This window comes from Pogona vitticeps, chromosome 2 (genome assembly GCF_051106095.1).
Source record: "Pogona vitticeps strain Pit_001003342236 chromosome 2, PviZW2.1, whole genome shotgun sequence".
NCBI classification, from domain to species: Eukaryota; Metazoa; Chordata; class Lepidosauria; order Squamata; family Agamidae; genus Pogona; species Pogona vitticeps.
Window position 1 is genome coordinate 174,888,795 of NC_135784.1, and position 15,032 is coordinate 174,903,826.

The 15,032-nt window shown below is 45.1% G+C and overlaps 2 protein-coding genes across 11 annotated transcripts in view; one reads left to right on the forward strand and one right to left on the reverse strand.

Annotated features, from left to right (window-relative positions):
• The first annotated feature begins 180 nt into the window (after positions 1-180).
• Positions 181-9,659, forward strand: LOC110081184 (uncharacterized). Of its 4 annotated transcripts, none has more exons than XM_020797699.3 (8): positions 181-319; positions 3,667-3,920; positions 4,114-4,177; positions 6,562-6,689; positions 7,316-7,434; positions 8,146-8,281; positions 9,005-9,101; positions 9,280-9,659. In XM_020797699.3, the coding sequence occupies exons 1-8, from the start codon at positions 250-252 to the stop codon at positions 9,324-9,326; spliced, it is 915 nt and encodes a 304-aa protein (XP_020653358.2). In that variant the 5' UTR covers positions 181-249; the 3' UTR covers positions 9,327-9,659. The 4 variants fall into 4 exon arrangements, 3 of the variants coding, with proteins under 3 accessions (XP_020653358.2, XP_020653357.3, XP_020653356.3); XM_020797698.3 differs by lacking the exon at positions 181-319 and adding an exon at positions 415-514; XR_013542258.1 differs by lacking the exon at positions 181-319 and having other exon boundaries at positions 765-3,920; positions 8,082-8,281.
• RBM10 (RNA binding motif protein 10) overlaps positions 9,623-15,032 on the reverse strand; it is a 32,318-nt gene continuing 26,908 nt past the window's right edge. For all 7 annotated transcript variants that reach the window (XM_078386473.1, XM_020797693.3, XM_020797694.3 and 4 more), the window contains 8 exons: positions 14,780-14,956; positions 14,139-14,288; positions 13,082-13,147; positions 12,532-12,717; positions 11,093-11,167; positions 10,896-10,999; positions 10,294-10,423; positions 9,623-9,877 (listed from right to left, as the gene is read on the reverse strand). In XM_078386473.1, coding sequence (XP_078242599.1) covers positions 9,752-9,877; positions 10,294-10,423; positions 10,896-10,999; positions 11,093-11,167; positions 12,532-12,717; positions 13,082-13,147; positions 14,139-14,288; positions 14,780-14,956 — 1,014 coding nt within the window. In that variant the 3' untranslated portion in view covers positions 9,623-9,751. The remainder of the gene's footprint in view (positions 9,878-10,293; positions 10,424-10,895; positions 11,000-11,092; positions 11,168-12,531; positions 12,718-13,081; positions 13,148-14,138; positions 14,289-14,779; positions 14,957-15,032) is intronic.

Here is a 15,032-nt window from a genome sequence, read left to right on the forward strand (position 1 = left end):
AGGCGATCTGGCACAGTTTAACGGAACCGGGGAGGGGGGGGGAGGATTAAAAGCTTCCTCCTTTTTTTTTTTTTCCCTCTGCAGAATCTATGAATTTGCCAGGAGAGGGGCGGACCCGGAAAAGCAGGATGCTTGAGTGGCTGGAAGTGTCCCGGTTCCGTGACCAATCAGACCTTCGCCATGGTGCGGTCCCAACAGAATGGCTCGACATGATTGGGCGAGGAGGCAGAGCTTCGCCCTTCGGCTCTCATGGCGGCGCCGGGATGGTCCGATCGCGTGCGGGAACTGCTGAGGAGGATGAACTCGTTCCACGGAGCAGGTGCAGCTGCGGCGGGCCGGGGGGAGCGGGCGGTGCGGGCAGCGGCGGCTTATAAAGCACCGTGGGATGGATTTTGGGGTGTGTGTGTGTGGAGGGTCGTTAGGGACGAAATGCCTCCATCCCTCAGAGGTCCTCAAAAGCAGGGGAACTCAAGACGCCCGAAACTGGGACAGCTGCCATCAAGGAATACAGCAGGTAATGGCGGGATATTGAAGCACACCGTTGACTTCTCAGCAGCGTTTCCCAGTTTGTCACCCCTGTGGAAACCCTGGGATTTGTAGTTTCTGTGGCTCCTTAGAGTTGTCAGTCTTTGTGTTTTGGCACTACAGCTCCCAGAATTCCACACCCACCCCTACTCGCCTCTGCTTTGTACTGGAAAGCATCCACCAGGCAAAACTATTGATTTAGATGAAATTGGCTCTTCCTGGTGGTTTAAATAAATGTTTGATCCCAACGCTGATGGAGGCTGGCCATGCCTCTGTTACACTGCTGATTTTCTCTAGTGGCCCAACCGAAACTCTTTGAGTTTGAGATGAAGGAAAGAGGGAGAGGAAAGGGGGGAAAATCAGATTGTTGGCCACCTTTGTTTAGAGAGATGGGTCAGAAATTCCAAATCACTGGCCCTTGTAGACTGCAGACGACAACTGTCACCATCTAAGAAGCTGTGTCTGGCCCGCCACAGCAGCCATCAAACTTTTGGGACTTTAATATAAACATATTATTTTGGAGCTACCCACAGGAACCTAATGCAGAATCTGAGGAAGGTGAATTGATCATTAAAAGCTTGCTCTCTTCTTTTGGTTTTTGATTTATTTTCTTAATGGTCCAGTGAAGGTGTCACCTATTCCTGCATTTGAATTGCCTCTGCTTAGAAATCTTTGGTAAAGAGATCTAGGACGCTCCCCCAAATTTAAAAAGTAGATGCAGAATACACTCATCAGTGGCTACTTGTCATGATGGCTATCAGTTGTCTCCAGTATCAGAGGAAGGGTATTTCTGGGAACTGGATGATGGGAAACAGAAGCTGGAAGATGAGGTTGCATTTGTTACATGTTTGTGGTTTCCCAGAGCCATCTGGCTGGCCAGTGTGGGAACAGAACGCTGGTCAAAATAGGCTTTTGGTCTCCTTCCAGCAGGAGTCTTCTTACATAGCTCTCCTTCACAGCACATTCAATTGGTACAAGCAGAACTTTTTCCATACCTCTTTCCACTTCAATCTAGTATCTCTTCCTAGGAGCAGGTCTGGGCTATGGACCTCCATAGATGACCCCTCCAAAACCTATATTTCTGTACTTAAGGGGCAGTGTTGTCCCAAAATGTTTCAAAAAGAGAATAACCGAGAAAGTAGTCTTAGGGAATGAGGACAAGATCCATCCGCCCGTCCGTCCGTCCATCCATCCATGCATGTGCTTAGTGCATTTACAAAAAGGCACAAAGGGAAAAGAAATCTATGTACAGTAATTATTATAGATAATAAGAGCATGACAATCCAAAATGTAACAACAGTGGGGAAATAACTTTATACAATAAATAATTTAATGGATTTATGCAATTAATGGTTTATTTGCCTCTTGGGTCTAGTATACATTTTAAAACTTCATTTTAAAATATAATGACATTCTGGGTCATTTTAATGTTTTGTGTCCATTTCAAATATACTGTATATGTATAAATGCTTATCAGAGTGATCTGTAAATGCTGTCATGAGATTTCTCCATATTATCCTTAGTTATAGGAGCTGTATCACAATCAGCTTTGCTGGTATGAAGGTTAAACATTACTTCGGGATAGTTAAGACTCTACGAGTGACTAACCTTTTGCATAATATTAGAGAATGCAACCCGAAGAGCTAAGGGTGAGCAACACAGTTTGCTTGAGCCAATTGATGCTGCATCCAATACTCTTTGTCTGATTAGCTGCTTAACTTGTGGAGTTACAGTTTGGGCAAAGAATTAAAAAGTTTAAAGAAAAAACACAAATGGTTAGTAATGGCTAGATGTGTAGGAATCTCTAACTCTGCAGGTTAGTGTGGTGGTGACATAACTAGATCTTAGGTGCATCAGTGGCAAGCACCTATTTCTATACTATAAGTGCACGATCCTGGTTCGAAATTCAAGTGTGCTCCTCCCAACCTTTTTGAAAGGGTCATGAGCTTCCTTAAAAAGCCTGCCTGTAGTTTTCTTAGATGTACAGTTCCCATTCTTTATGGCGCTTCATATAGGATCTAAATATTCACTTTGAGTAGATGAGTAACAGTTTGGTTTTTCTTTTCTCCCCTAGTGTAATAAATAGGAGTGATGGTCCTCAAATAACGTTTGGCTTAGGTAGTGATATTCCATATAAGCAGAATAACAGTGTAAGCTGGAAGTGCAGACTTGAATATTTGTATATTTGTTCATTGTCTTCACTTTTTAGTCACCATGTATATTTTGGCCTTCCCTTAACGATCATTGCCTTTGTCTTTTCATCATCTATAGCAAGTGCGTTAATTTACAGTATGCTATCAGTTTAACTAATAAGTATGCCTGAAGCAAGATGATAGAATTGCATAGACAGCAAACAAGGGTATACAGTATTTATAGCCTCTAGAAGCTGCTATTTTAGAAGAATGAGATAATCGTTATAAAGAATCCTGGTAGGTCTGAGAGAGATGAACTGAATAGCAAAAGAGCAAGAACACTTGACTGGCTAACTCCTTTCGTCGTTGGAATGGTATTGGGCAAGAGTCCTGCTTGAATACAAGGTACCTGTACTGGTTAACTTTAGTAATGTGCTTTAATTAGCTATAGAATTCACCCTTCCATGAGTAGACTCTGTAATTTATCCCATAATTTTGGTGTAACATGGAATCAGATGAGGCTTTTCAATGGACAAAAGGTACAAGCGGATTCCTACCTTTCAGCTGTGATCCTTTTCCCACAAGATTCGTCAGGTCAGCCGTAGCTCTACTGTCGAGCAATGCACTTTCAGTCCAGTCTGTTTGTCTCCACTTATATTGGATTCATAAAGACAGACTGAAGTTTCAAGCAGAGGAATGCTTGAAGCTTACCAACCGTGGATAAGGAGCTGATGGAGGGATACTTAGGTCTGATCCTATCATAGGATCATGGAGTTGGAAGGGGCCTATAAAAGGCCACCGAGTCCAGTCCCCTGCTCAGTGCAGGAATATACATCAGAGGAGCTTCTTATGCTCACTGCAGTAAGAACACTTGATCAGAGGGGCCTCAGGGATGGTAGAGGCACTTCAAGACAGCAGAGACATAAGGCACCTCTTAAGCGAGCAGTCATTTCCACTTGGCTCTTGTTCAGAGAGATTAGACTGTTTGTGTGTCTGGATCTCCTTCTAGGCTCCTCCAAGGCTCTGTGCCTGCCGCTTAGGGTTGCCGGACAACAGGTAGGCCATGTGCCACAGGCGGTAGCCAAACGTCTCTGCCAGTATCCATCTGTTTTCTCAGTGTCTCAAGGGAAAGAGGCACCTGCTTATATGGAGCTGAACGTGCAGCTGGCATCCTGGGAACAACGGACAGCTGCGGTGCAAGAGGTCCTCCAGGAACTGAGGGACCAGCAGGCCTTCCCCTGCTTAAAAGAGTGGAGGGAGGAGGTAAGGTGGACTGGCTGTTAGCAGTCAAGGAGGGGTCCCTGTGCATACTGCTCGTAGTTGTCTTCCAAGTCACCATGGAAGAAACAAAAGGGGGAAGTTCCAGACTCCCCATTTGGAACGCCAGCTCTGGTTGGAGGGAGGGAGGGTTGAGGTGGTAAAGCTGTCTGTTAACCAAAATATAGTTTTGTTGCAGCTGTATAGTGTGAGGCCCTATTTTTGTGACACACCTCTCTTCAGCATGGAGCGTGCAGCCACCCGTAAGTCTGAGCATCTTTAATATTTATGTATGTCCATTTATTTATAAACACACACAGAGAGAACATCTTACCTTCTTCAGACTTTGTTGTTTTATGTTTGAGACAAGATTTACCCATAATGAATAAAGTAGGCATCCTTCAGTCTCAAGACTATGGTAACGTTCTCTGAACAGAGGTCTGGAACAGTGTCTAGTGAGAAGGCCAATTCGAGAGTGACAGTCCCTTCCACACTGAAGACAAATGCAATCTGTCCCCTCTCTAGCTCCGTGATTTTGCTGGTTTTGGGACTGCCTCTTTGCCTCAGCTTGCCGGACAAGTGTCTCTTCAAATTGGGAGAGGCCGTGATGCACTGCCTGCCTCCAAGCTGAACACTCAGATGTCAAGGTTTCCCATCTGTTGAGGTCCATTCCTAAGGCTTCCAGATCCCGCTTGCAGATAACCTTATATCGCAGCTGTGGTCTCCCTCTGGGGCGCTTTCTCTGCACTAATTCTCCATACAGGAGATCTTTTGGAATCTGACCATCAGTCATTCTCACGACATGCCCGAGCCAACGTAGATGTTGCTGTTTCAGTAATGTATACATGCTAAAAATTCCAGCTCGTTCTAGGACTACTCTGTTTGGAACTTTGTCCTGCCAGGTGATACCAAAAATGCGTCAGAGGCAACGCATATGGAAGGTGTTCAACTCTCCTGTCGTACACAAAGGGTCCAGGACTCACTGCAGTACAGTGGACCCTTGACTTACAGACGGCTTGACTTACAGACTTTTTGAGTTACAGAGTTCTCTGGCCGCAAAATTTAGGTTTGACTTGCAGCCTGAGAATTGACTTACAGAGCAGAAAAAAACCAAAATGGAACAAAAACGGCCTGTTACGGGATTAATCGGTTTTCAATGCATTGTAGGTCAATGGAGACTTGACCTACAGACTTTTTGACTTGAGAACCGCCTTCCAATACAGATTAAGTTCTCAAGTCAAGACCCCACTGTACAGGAGTGTGCTCAGGAAGGCTCTATAGACCTGGATCTTGGTATATGTCATCAGCTTCTTATTAAGCCAAACTCTGAGTCTAGAGTGCATGGTAGCTGCTTTGCCAATGCGTTCATCCAGCTTTATAATGAGTAAAGAGGCTCCGCAATACCTAGCTTATGGATACATGTGTCAGACTTTACTGTCAGAGCACCAGATAAGGCCCTAGCTAGCTGAGAGGTGGAGTGGAGAGGAACTCAGTGCTCCTCTTTCTAGCCATTCTGGCATTAGCTGCCCTAGGTACATTCTGCTACATCCATGCTTGGAAATTAGATGCCTAATATTTTCAACAGAGAGAGCTTGGAACCATATATTATTTTAGTTTGTGTGGGGTGGATTCACAGGCTGCTGAAAGAGAGTAGGTTCTTTTTCAACCATCCACTCAGATTCTCTCAATCTTCCTTTGAAATTTCAGTTTCTTGATGCTCAGTGTTCACAGTTCCTTCATGGGATATGGCTTGGTGTTCATGAAGTTTGTTTCCGAAATGAACTTTGGAGCTCCCATTTTTGTTTGTTGTTAACAAGAATTTCTGAGCTTTATGTGAATTGTTGGTGCCTTCTCCTCTGCTGCATCTTCTCTTCTCTGAACATATCTCCCATGTCAACAGAGCCATTCATGCAGTGTTGGCTGCTCAGTACATCTACCTTAAAATCTTTGCAAGTCCTACTCTGATCTCAGCAGTGACAAAGGAAAACACACTGAAATTACCTAGGAAATGTCCGTTCAGATACTGAATTGTGTCATAGAGCATTGGTCCCTAACCTTTTCGGAACCGCAGACTGGTTGGGGGTGTGTGTCTGTGTGTGTGTGGACCCCTGCGCTCACAGGCAGGTGTGGCATGCTCGCAGGTGGGTGTGGCATGCTCACGCACATGTGTGGGTGAGCAGGGCACACTCATGGATGGGAGTGATGCTCGCAGGTCAATGGGGCATGTACGTGCATGCCCCACCCATCCGTGAATGCGCCCACCCACCCGTACATGTGTGTGAGCGCGCCATGCCCACCATGCAGGAGGGTGGGAGATCCGTCTCCACCGCCTGTTCCTGCAAAGCCCACGAACTGGCACTGGGGGTTGCCCCCCCGTCATAGAGGACTTTTTTTGACCACAGACCATACCTACCACCCTGTCTTTTTTCCTTACCTAACTATTCCATAACATTCCAAAAGCTATACCAAGTATATTAAGCAGACATGAAGAATTAATGTTGCACGTAGAATTTCAGTTTTCCTTGAGTAGGTGTGTAGTTTGGCAGATGGTACAGGAACAAATCAACTCATTGATATTACAGTTCCTTTGTTTGTATAAAAAACTATTCATCCTGACAAATTATTTCTGTTTATTTCTTGCATCTAGCGTTGTTAGGAGTGAAGCGCTATGGTGCCCATCTAAATGGCTATATTTGGCAAAATGGTCAGATGTATATGTGGCTGGCTCGAAGAGCTTCGAACAAACCCACGTACCCTGGCTTACTGGATAACCTGGTAGGTGCAGGACAGAAAGGATGATTCCTCCTCCTTTTGTTTGAAGATGAAGACTACCTAAAAATAATCAGAATCCTTCCAACAAAGGCATGCTCAGGGAGAATGCAGAACTGACTGGATTTCAACATGCCCTTTAGTACAGACATTATTTCAGCAAGCCCCTGCTTGCCTGCTTTTGCAGCCATTGTCCAATTTGTTTCTGTATCCGAGGCTGCAGCAGCAACCTCCCCTTTTCTTGCCTTTAAAACTATGTGCATGGGGAATGGATACCATGTTTTTAAGTCAGAGTGCAATTCAGTTTAAAAGCACTCCCTGCATGCCTCCGTAAAGGTGGTACTTTTTTATCATTATGGTAATTAAGTAATAAGCAAAAGTGAGGTGAAGCCCTTTGTGGATAGGTGAGGGGCACAGCATGGCTTCCTTGTTACAGGAAGGTGATCACCCCTGCACTGAAGTGAAAATAAAGGTGGGGAGCACACACTCCCTTTTTGTCGATTTGGGACTGTTTGTTTGCTAGGAAAGCAAAAGGTATGAACTAGCCAGATGATCTAGAGATAATGGTGGGAGACTACTCATGTGGCAATCTACTTCCATAGCTCAGTGTTTCCACTGTCCTCTCCCATCAGGCTGCTGGCGGCATTGCAACAGGACTGGGTGTCACAGAGACACTAATAAAGGAGTGCCAAGAAGAGGCTTGCATCCCTCCCTCCCTCGCCGCGCAGGCCAAACCTGTTGGAACCATCAGGTAACAAACCTACCCCAACCCATGAAAATTCAGCACATTCCCCCCACTATGTCAAATAAGAGGAGAATGAAGCCATTAAAAAGCTCTAGGAGATATTTGTAAAAAGCTATCTCTGTAATTACAAATTTATTGTAGACCCCAACATGAAAAATCTGTGCTTTTTGAGAATCTCTGCCATTTTTGAAAAGTTTTTAAGTGACAGAGAAGCTGATCTAGTTTTTGAGCTGCAAAGGGCTCCAGAGTGAAACTTCAGGGAATTAGGCTACTTTTTGACTCGCCTCAAGGCAGTATTTTCCTATGGTGGTAGCCTTCCAAATGCCAGCAACTATTCACTGTTAACTCTCCTGTGCCTTTCGCAAGCAAATCCTAATTCATTTAGAAGCGGAATCATGAAAGCTAATCCATCAGTGAAGGGTATGTTTCTACTGTGATTGTCTCGATGTAGCACAACCCTTGAATGGGACTGTGAGGTCAAACATTCACATGTGCACAGTTGCTAAATGTGATTTGCCAATCAGGGAGCAGTGGCAAATTTATGACAAAACCATGTTTATTGATGTCCTGAAGAGAAGGCACTTTTGCTTGGTAATTTAGATTGCTTATCCCCAAATGAGTGAACTCAACCATCCCTGCTGCTTGTTGTCAAGTCTGCCCCTCCACAGAAGCCATCGATACTACTGAGCTACCTCCCCTTACCTTCTCCCACCTCAGCTACACCTATGAGGGGGCACATGGAGGCATCTACCCTGAATGCCAGTTTGTCTTTGACCTGGAGCTGCCTGAAGATTTTGTGCCCCAAGTGGGAGATGGAGAGGTGCAGGAGTTCTACCTTTGGCCCCTTGAAAAGGTTGGTATCATTTGACTTCATCAGAGAAGTGGCCCTGTTTGTGTATCTGAAAGGGATACTTCAGAGAGCCACAGTGATCACAACAAACAACTTTCCCTTCCCAAGTTAGCCATGTTAATTAAGTCAGCCGCAGAAGCTGCGTAATGGAGCTCCAGTTTCCAAAAGGCTGGAGAGTGCAGCACGCAGAGCCCTATGGTATCTCAAAGACCATCCACTGTATATATTCAACAAATTATTCATCTAATAAAGCTGGCCACAGAAGCTAATTCCATAATTAATTTATTAGTCTTTAAGATACCACAATATTATTTCTATTATTTTGGGAGGGGAAGGTTTTTGTTCTTACGCCAGTTTGAGGAGAGGACTATGACAAGCAGAGTGGTAGTTATTGTGCAGATTCTAGTTCTCCTCTAAACCAGTCATACTCAACTCTTTTTTGGCCATGGTCCTTTTAGGCTCCAGGGCCCTTTGTGAAGCAAGGAAAGCCTTGGATTGTGTGCAAACAAGGATATAACACAGACAGATGAATCTGTGGCCCCCTTCAAATGGGCTGGGGCCCTGTGGCCAATGGCTGCCTAAACCACTAGCCGGGCTACAGATGATTTCAGCTCTCACCAGAGTGGCCTGAGGCCAAGAATCCTGGTGGTTATAGTCTAAAGAACACCAGGTCAGGGAAGGGTCTTCTACAAACTTATGTGAGCTACAGCTGTCCCTCTTGTGCAGGTGAAAGAGGCCATTGGATCTTCAGATTTTAAGCCCAACTGTGCAATGGTGGCACTGGATTTCCTTATCAGGCACGGTTATATACAACCTGATGAAGGTAAGCAAAGCAAAACCCCCGCCCCCAAAACGATTTCTTCTGTGGTAAAATGGGGGGGGGGGAATACAGATTGGGTAGGAGGAGGCAAACAGGGCTGGACGTGTATGTGAAAAGACGTGGACTGATACCATAAACACAGAGTAACCTGAATATTCTGCTCATCCCACTTTCATTTCAGAACCTCATTATGTAGAGCTGGTGGAAGGGCTACACCGAACACTTTAAAAGCACTGGCTGTTTTGTTGACACCAAGCTCTGTGGTTTTGGCCAGGCCAGGCCTTTCTCAAGATGGACACTACAGATGGGTGCCAAAAGGAGAGACTGTGACAGAATCTGCTTTGACTCAACAGGAAAGTGGCTGCCTGTTTTAAGCCAGTCCTCCATGGAGGGTTGTAGCTTAAGGGATTACTCATGGTATGCCAAGTGAGAGTGTTTCTGTACCATATTTACACACAGGGACACAAGCACACCATAGAGTGTGCTGCCAGTGACCTTAACCATAAAAATAAATAAATCTCTCATCTGTTTTAACATTTAATTAAAAAAAAGTCAACCAAAGGAACACTGTGTGAAAGTAGGGCTGTGGGGTCGAGGGAGACAGTCAGCAGCAAATACTGTACAGGCGTGCGCTCCTCACAGAGCTCTCGCTTTCAGTCTGACTCATTGAAACGTGTTAGCATTGTCTTGTGCAATGCCTCACGGTAGGACTCTGATGCTACCGCCCCATAAGAGCTGCCGCGGGCACCCAGGCCAGATCCACGTACTCGTGTTGGCGCCTATAAAAGAGCAAAAAGATACAGCCAGCATTGCAGAAAAACAAACACTCCTATATATAGGAAGAGGAACCTAAAACACTTTACATCCTGGATTTTTGTCCATCCTGTCTTTTCATTCCCTACTGGCATCACAACCACATCCCATTTCTCCTTCCTGTGAAGGAACCCATTCCTCCTCCCCTGAAACATAATCCAAAACTGTACCACTGCTGCAGTTTCTCCAAATCCCAACTATGTATTTTCCATTTTTTTCACTTTGTGTCTACAGTGTTATATCACCAAGGCCTCCTGCCAAGTTAAAAGCTCAAGTACTTCCCCCCACTCTGGAAAAGCATTTACATAAGGGGAATCAAAGGGGGGAAGTATCCCTCAAAAACACGAAGATATTTACAGTAATTTTAAAGTTATTCTCGTACCTCAATGGGGGCAATGATACCCTGCTTTTTGCGGCCCAGCCCGCTGCCTTCTTTCCAGCCCATAGCCTGCAGCATGCGGCTGCCAATGTTGTCGCTGCCAAGTCCATCCCGTGTTGGTTGTTCAAAATCCCTGTTGCAAAACAAGGGTAGAGACAGAATGAAGGAGAGAATTATGACAATTCTGCAGTCTCTTCTTTCCAATGGATACCAAAGCAAACTAAACTGCACTGAGGGTAAAGGATGAGGTTCTAATACCCTGTTTCCCTGAAAATAAGACCTAGTATGATTTTTCAGGATGCTCATAATATAAGACCTACCCCCAAAATAAGCCCCAACTAAGCAAAAGTCCACCCTCCACCATTGTGCAGCAACCAGAAGATACCATGACTGCATTTGAATAAACATTCCCTGAAAATAAGCCCTAATGCATTTTTCGGAGCAAAAATTAATATAAGACCCTATCTTATTTTCAGGGAAACACGGTATGATGGAGATTATTCCTTGTTTGTTGAGGAAAGCAGCCATCTTGAGAAGTAGGATATTTATCTCACACTTAATGAACATCAACACAAGACACATCCTGCAAGGAGTATGGGTCTTACACAGTGGCTGGGGAGACTGCTGAATACTTCCTTTTCTTGGGTTCTGGTGGCTCAGGGACACCATACTTCTCCCTTCGTTCAGCTGCACGATCTCGGTACTTCATCTGTTGACAGTCATGGAGAGGAAACTGTTAGGGAAGAGGAACTAATCCCTATGACATTCCCACCACAGAGGCCACCTGTTACTTTTCCCATACCTCCATGTCATTTTTCTCAAGTGCTTCAAGTTCCTGCTCCGATAAGTGTGCCCGTCGATGAATTTCCAAATTTTGCTGCACAGGGGAGTGAGAACAAAGTTAAGATTAAAGTCCAAATCCTTGGAGGATTCTGCATCAATTGATCTTCAACACTGGAGGATCCTGCACATACACTTATTTCTATATTAGATTTCATTAATTATATCTCATTGTCCTGTTTAATTTCAAAAGCACTTAGGGCATCTCAAAGTAAAATAATTTGCATAAGTTTTGAGGAAGCATATGGCAGATAGAAGTACAGAAATAAATATCTACTATTGTCAATACCTGAATACCTTTAAAGAGGAAGCTAAGCAAGTTCCCATAGCAGAGAATTCAACATCCTAAGCACCACTCCAGGAAATGCTTTTTCTCTGCACCCCACATCTGACTGAAACCCGCAAAAGGATCACCACTCTTCCCTGAAAAATCTGAACAGATGACCAGATTGGCCTGGGTTGAAGTTGTCTGGGGCTCTAACGTTGATACCAGCACTTTAAACTGAGCCTGGTAATACTTCAAAAAGTAGCCAAAGCTCATAGAACAATTGCATCACCTCTTCCCAAACACCCACACCAGTCACAAAGCCTGACCGCAGCACTTTCACTGCCACAGAGAACCTCTTGCCAAATGGTGAATTGAAGATAGCATTTGTGTGTCTGAATAAAAACTGATGAGACATTTTGCCTGATGTAGGCAACAGCTGGGTACAGTGGGAATTACTTAGTAATAAAACATATGTGGTGCTGGAGGAGACTCTTGAGAGTCCCCTGGACTGCAAGGAGATCAAACCTATCCATTCTGAAGGAACTCAACCCTGAGTGCTCACTGGAAGGACAGATCCTGAAGCTGAGGCTCCAATACTTTGGCCATCACATGAGAAGAGAAGACTCCTTGGAAAAGACCTTGATGTTAGGAAAGAGTGAAGGCAAGAAGAGAAGGGGATGACAGAGGACGAGATGGCTGGAAAGTGACATCAAAGCAACCAACATGAATTTGACCAAACTCCAGGAGGCATTGGAAGACAGGAGGGCCTGGCATGCTCTGGTTTATGGGGTCACAAAGAGTCGGACGACTTAATGACTAAACAACAAAAAACACATATTCTATGCTTGGCCATTTCTGGATACAGGATATGGCTTTTAAATGAATATGAAGCGCAGCCTTCCTAAGCTCTTGCCCATCAATTTCAGGCAGATAATGAAGAATTACATGGGAGTTTCATTGACACTTGGAGCCATCAGCCACAGTGTCAAGCAGAATTCCACCTCAGTGTCATCTTTCAAGCCTGCCTTCAAAGAAATAGAACTATTGCACCAACATCCCGTGCCTGCCAAATAATCTAGAAGAATATTACGATTGATGGGTTCAAAGGCCAGTGAGATCTATTGGCTGCATACCTTGTGTAATCCTGAAAGCTGCTGGTGACGAATAAGGGCTTCCTTGCTGGGAAATTGTCTACGACAAAGCAGACAGGCCAGTTTGTGCCAATCAGTCAGTTTCTCTTCCCGATCAGCAGTCTTTTCCTGCTCCTCCTCACTGTCGCTCTCACCACTGTAAGCAGCCACTAACCCTCGTGGCGGACTCTGCAAGATAGGAAAGTCACAAACCCACATCTTACACCTGGAATCAGATATTGAAGGGACCAGCAAACCATCTACCACTGCTTAGTAGTTCTTTCCCCCAGCCCCAATCAACTGATGCAACTCAGACTACTATGTGCTAATGACAGAGAACAGATGGATTCTGAGAACTCATTTACTGTATAATGTTCCTATGGCTCAAGACTTTGCATCATCCCCCTCCTGCTCAACATATACTTATTCTCAGTTCTTAAAAGAATACAAGATTATGTCTCCTAGAACCCCTGCATCCACACCCACTGCTGTGCATCACAAGTGGAACCCTAGGACACCCAAGATGAAGAGAAACAAGGAAGGAGGGGCTTACCAGCCTATCATCGCCAGCAAGCTTGGATAGGTCCATGCCACCATGCTGCCTCTCCGCCAAAGCCCCCTGAGAACACATACATATAAGGGCAGTTTTGTAAGAGGAACAAGAAATTCTCAAACCATTTCCTTCCTATTTAGCAAACACAGTCATTCTATCAAGATGCCTGAAGAGAACAATATAATGTGGGGAAGAGATTACAGGGGTGGTTCACATATTGCCTTGGCCCATCAGTATACCATATTTGCCGGTGTACAAAACAACTTTCTGGCTCTGAAAAACATGCCTCCAAGTGGGGCGGGGGTCTTGTACGCCGGGTGCATGTCCAGCAAACCCTCCCTCTCTCAGCGAAGTCACTTACCTGGTAGTAAGACCGAGTAGAGCCCTGCTCCTAGCCTGCGAACAGCCTGACTCTAGCACCAAACAGCTGACTGTCGGGAACAGCAGAGAGGAGGCACCCATTTTGAGATGCGAACACATGGCTGCTGCCTCTCAAAATGGCTGCCGCCTCTCTGCTGTTCCTTCTTCCAGCAAACCCTGGCTCTCTCCGAAAAGGAACCAAAAGGGGCAAAAGGAACTCTTCCCCATGATGCAGCCAAAGCAGGATCACGCATGCGGAAGAGGGGGTAGTCTTATACAGCAAGTATATAACAAACTCCACATTCTGAGTGGGAATGTTGGGGGGTGGTCTTATACGCCCAGTCGCCTTATACACCGGCAAATACGTTAAGTAAAAAACAACACGTGTATGTCGAGGCCACATACATCCCTTCCTTTCCAGGCAGTTGCCTTCTTTAAGGAGGCCCATGTTGCTCCTTGAACAGGGGTTCCCAGCAAGAAATCTCACATTAACAAAAGAAGAAACAGGACTCAAGGATGCAGATCTGAGCACTAACAGATTCAGATTCTGGCATAGCAGCAGGCCACAGACTTATGTTACCAAAACTGAAGAATCTCCCTTCAAGTTTCCAGACCAACTGTTTTGTGTAAAATGACAAAAATTGCCACAGGCGGTGATCTACTTTCAGTCTGATTCTGATAAAGGACTGGGAGATACCTTCTTCTCAAGGATGGCATAGCCAGCATCAGCTGTGGCTGATTCCCGCCTTTCATCCTCTCGTATGGAAGAGACTGGCTGAAAGCTGTTCTTAAAATTCTCCTTCTGTTTGTTGAGGCTACGAGCCCAGCGCTCCATGTCTTTAGCAATCTGTGGATGACAGCCAACAAAAGAAAGGATGTGGCAGCAAGCCAGAGAGTAACAGGATCAACGCAATAGTTTTGGCCCACACTGAGAAGGTGCACTAGCCCGCAAAGTCTTGTGCTTTTATTTGAATACCATTCTAATTTATAATTTTCTCCCTACCTCTATAGTAGGGATAGGAAACAGAGTGCACCCTCCAAATGCCAATGAACTGCATTTCCATGCCTCACCTCTGTCCTGGCTAGGGCTCTCTGGCGATATAATTCAGCAACATTGAAAGATTGAGGGAAAGAGAGAGAGGAATGCCTAAACAGACAAGCTACCCCTTCAGAGAAATCCAAGACAGCAGTGCAATTACCTAATATCTAACTGAAGCTTTAGAATAACCAAAAGTAGTCTTCAAGCACTAGCAAGTAGGAGGAAGTGGGCAAATGCATCGAACACACAACACAAAAAAGGGTAGATGGAAGTGGCATAAGCAAGAGGGTGTTTCTTACCTGCTGGGCAGTTTTTGTTTTATGCTTCTCCTTCTTCTCTTTGCCCTCTTTGCCACTGCCACCCCCTGAACTGCTGCCATCCTTGTGGCTGTCAGAGGCCTGGTCTGAGGCTGGAACATAGGTGCGCCTCTCCCCATCCCAGTACAGGTACTGCTGTGTCTGGGCATTGTAGTAATACTGCAAAGAGAAAATTCTCACTGAATCACTGTACCTTGTGTTAAGGCAATATACCACCAAAAGTAAAAGGCTGGAT

Excerpts from the sequence above, each read along its gene's own strand:
- LOC110081184 (XM_020797697.3), top strand. The coding sequence starts at position 3,426 with ATGGAGTTGGAAGGGGCCTATAAAAGGCCACCGAGTCCAGTCCCCTGC. Across the intron at positions 3,921-4,113 it reads TAAAAGAGTGGAGGGAGGAG|CTGTATAGTGTGAGGCCCTA; the intron begins GTAAGGTGGACT and ends GTTTTGTTGCAG. Across the intron at positions 7,435-8,145 it reads AAACCTGTTGGAACCATCAG|CTACACCTATGAGGGGGCAC; the intron begins GTAACAAACCTA and ends CTCCCACCTCAG.